This window comes from Hordeum vulgare, chromosome 2H (genome assembly GCF_904849725.1).
Source record: "Hordeum vulgare subsp. vulgare chromosome 2H, MorexV3_pseudomolecules_assembly, whole genome shotgun sequence".
Taxonomy (NCBI): domain Eukaryota; kingdom Viridiplantae; phylum Streptophyta; class Magnoliopsida; order Poales; family Poaceae; genus Hordeum; species Hordeum vulgare.
The window spans coordinates 593597085-593599896 of NC_058519.1; the positions used below are offsets into that span (position 1 = coordinate 593597085).

Genomic DNA, 2812 nt, shown 5'->3' on the forward strand with positions numbered 1-2812 from the left:
AGCACACACGCAGTTGGATAATTCGCTCTCACTGCGGCGAAAGCAGAGCATGGTGATGGGTCAGTTTTTGTACTCTAAAGCCGACGGCGGTGGCCTTTCTCCCTTGCCGTGGCCTGGCCAAGCCGGCAGCTCGACCGACGCGCGCGCGCCCTGTCCACGGGGAGCCTCCACACTCCACGACACGCGCTCCTCCGGCGGTAGCTCCCGACCGCATCACGAGACCGGGTAAAAATGGAGATGCTGCTATGCTACGCACGCGCGTGGAAGTCTGGCTCCAGCTTTTGATTTCACTACGACCTAGTACCAAGCTTGGAGAAGTCAGATGAACTATACGTACTTGCCACGGTGTTTTTTCTAGACGAAGAGGAACACCACACGAACTTACATACAGTAGTTAAAAATGGACCAAATAGTTAGCACGTCACCGTGTACGCCTCTCAGCGCTAGCCGCATGTTCCGTTTCGGGCCTCATCGGCGCTACAAACGACCGGCCACCGGCCGGTCGTCACGGATGACGAAGCCGGCGCGTCGCTTGGGCGCTTCTGCAGGGTGTGATATCCCAAGAAGCTCGTGTCGTGCGTGCCGCCAACCCGTTTGGTTGTTCAGTTCAAAAATAAAATGAAATGTTTGGTTCTTGGCGTCCGTCATTCCATACATATGCTGATGCGAATGACATGGTTGGTGCCAATGACCGGGAGCGAACCTGGGACGTATTGTATCATATCCTGGATCCGGATGTCCTAGTACGCGACGTCACCAATGGAAATTGGACTCGCACGCTGGCCTTGATTAATCGGATAATCACAGCCCATTTGCTCTTGCTCGTTTGTTGGCGGAGAGATCGACCGATCGATCGAACGATCTTGTCTATATATAGAGCAACAATCTACCTTCTGTGCTACAAGCAGTTCTACTACACTGTAAGTACACACGCGGAAATTCAATGGCGGTTGACTCCATGGAATCGGTGGCCTTTGTCGCGGTGCCCTTCCCGGCGCAGGGCCACCTGAACCAGCTCATGCACCTGTCCCTGCTGGCCGCGTCGCGGGGGCTCTCCGTGCACTACGCGGCGCCGGCGGCGCACCTCCGGCAGGCGCGGTCGCGCCTCCACGGCTGGGATGCGCAGGCCCTCGGCTCCGTCCAGTTCCACGACCTCGGCGTCTCGGCGTACGAGTCCCCGGCGCCCGACCCGACCGCCCCTTGCCCCTTCCCGAACCACCTCTTGTCCATGTGGCAGATCTTCACCACCGCCGCGCGCGCCCCTCTCGCCGCCCTCCTGGAGAGCCTCTCGGCCACCCACCGCCGCGTGGTCGTCGTGCACGACAGGCTCAACTCCTTCGCCGCCGTCGAGGCGGCGCGGCTGAGCAACGGCGAGTCGTTCGCGCTGCAGTGCGTGGCCATCTCGTACAACGTCGGGTGGCTGGACATCGAGCACCCGCTCCTGCGCGACAACGGCCTCGAGTTCCTCCCCATCGACGCCTGCATGTCCAAGGAGTTCCTGGAGTTCGTCTTCCAGACGGAGAAGGAGATGCAGGAGCAGGGGGGCGTGCCCAGCGCCGGCATGGTCATGAACACGTGCCGCGCACTCGAGGGCGAGTTCATGGACGCCATCGAGGCGCACCCGGTGTTCAAGGACCAGAAGCTCTTCGCAGTTGGGCCACTGAACCCGCTGCTGGACGCGACTGCCCGGACGCCGGCGAAGACGCGGCACGAGTGCATGGACTGGCTTGACATGCAGCCGCCGGCGTCGGTGCTCTACGTGTCCTTCGGGACGACGACGTCTCTCCGGGGAGAGCAAATCGCGGAGCTGGCAGCGGCGCTCAAGGGCAGCAGGCAGAGGTTCATCTGGGTGTTGCGCGAAGCTGACCGTGCCGACATATTCACGGAGCCCGGCGAGAGCCGGCACGACAAGCTGCTGTCGGAGTTCACTAAAGAAACCGAGGGGACGGGGCTGGTGATCACCGGGTGGGCGCCGCAGCTGGAGATCCTGGCGCATGGCGCCACGGCGGCATTCATGAGCCATTGCGGCTGGAACTCGACAATGGAGAGCCTGAGCCACGGCAAGCCGATTCTCGCCTGGCCAATGCACTCGGACCAGCCGTGGGACGCGGAGCTTCTCTGCAAGTACCTCAAGGTCGGACTCCTCGTGAGGCCATGGGAGAAGCACAGTGAGGTGGTACCGTCTGAGGCCATCCAGGAGGTGATCGAGGAGGCGATGCTCACAGACAAAGGGATGGCGGTGCGGCAGCGGGCGAAGGTGCTCGGCGAGGCCGTTCGCGCGGCCGTGGCAGACGGCGGCTCCTCGAGCAAAGGCCTCGACGACTTCGTTGCTTACGTCACAAGGTGATCAGCGTATCTGTTCATGCCATAGACAAATACACAGAAATCTTCGCATGTGTTTCAACCTTTGAATTAGGCTTTGTACGAAAGCTGGATTTCAGTATACAATGACTTGTCGGTTTCAATGTATCCATCTGCTCACTTTTAATAATTACACAAAGAGCCAAGAAGAAAGATTTGAAGGATGGAGATGATTATCTACCAAGTATTTTCAACTAAAAGCAAGTGGGAAGGAAAATAAATAAATCATAGTACTACAGTATTATGATGTTGATGAAGTGATCAGGGATCATGATCTATACTTAAACATGTCATCAGCTTTGACTTCTATAGAGTTTTGTCTGGTTTACATGATGTAAAGACAAATCTACAATCAAGATTCTCCGGGAACACAATGTTAAAAATAGGGAAACGCTTGGGTTGGTGCGTCGGTCGAATCGCTTGACCGGTCGAGCAGGCGTCATAGGATTAA

General features: G+C 57.7%; 1 protein-coding gene across 1 annotated transcript; it reads left to right on the top strand.

Annotated features, from left to right (window-relative positions):
- Positions 1 to 733: 733 nt before the first annotated feature.
- On the top strand, positions 734 to 2488 carry LOC123427536 (cis-zeatin O-glucosyltransferase 1-like). The gene has a single exon (XM_045111611.1). It carries the CDS (start codon positions 944 to 946, stop codon positions 2345 to 2347), a length of 1404 nt encoding a protein of 467 aa, XP_044967546.1. The 5' UTR covers positions 734 to 943; the 3' UTR covers positions 2348 to 2488.
- Positions 2489 to 2812: the final 324 nt, after the last annotated feature.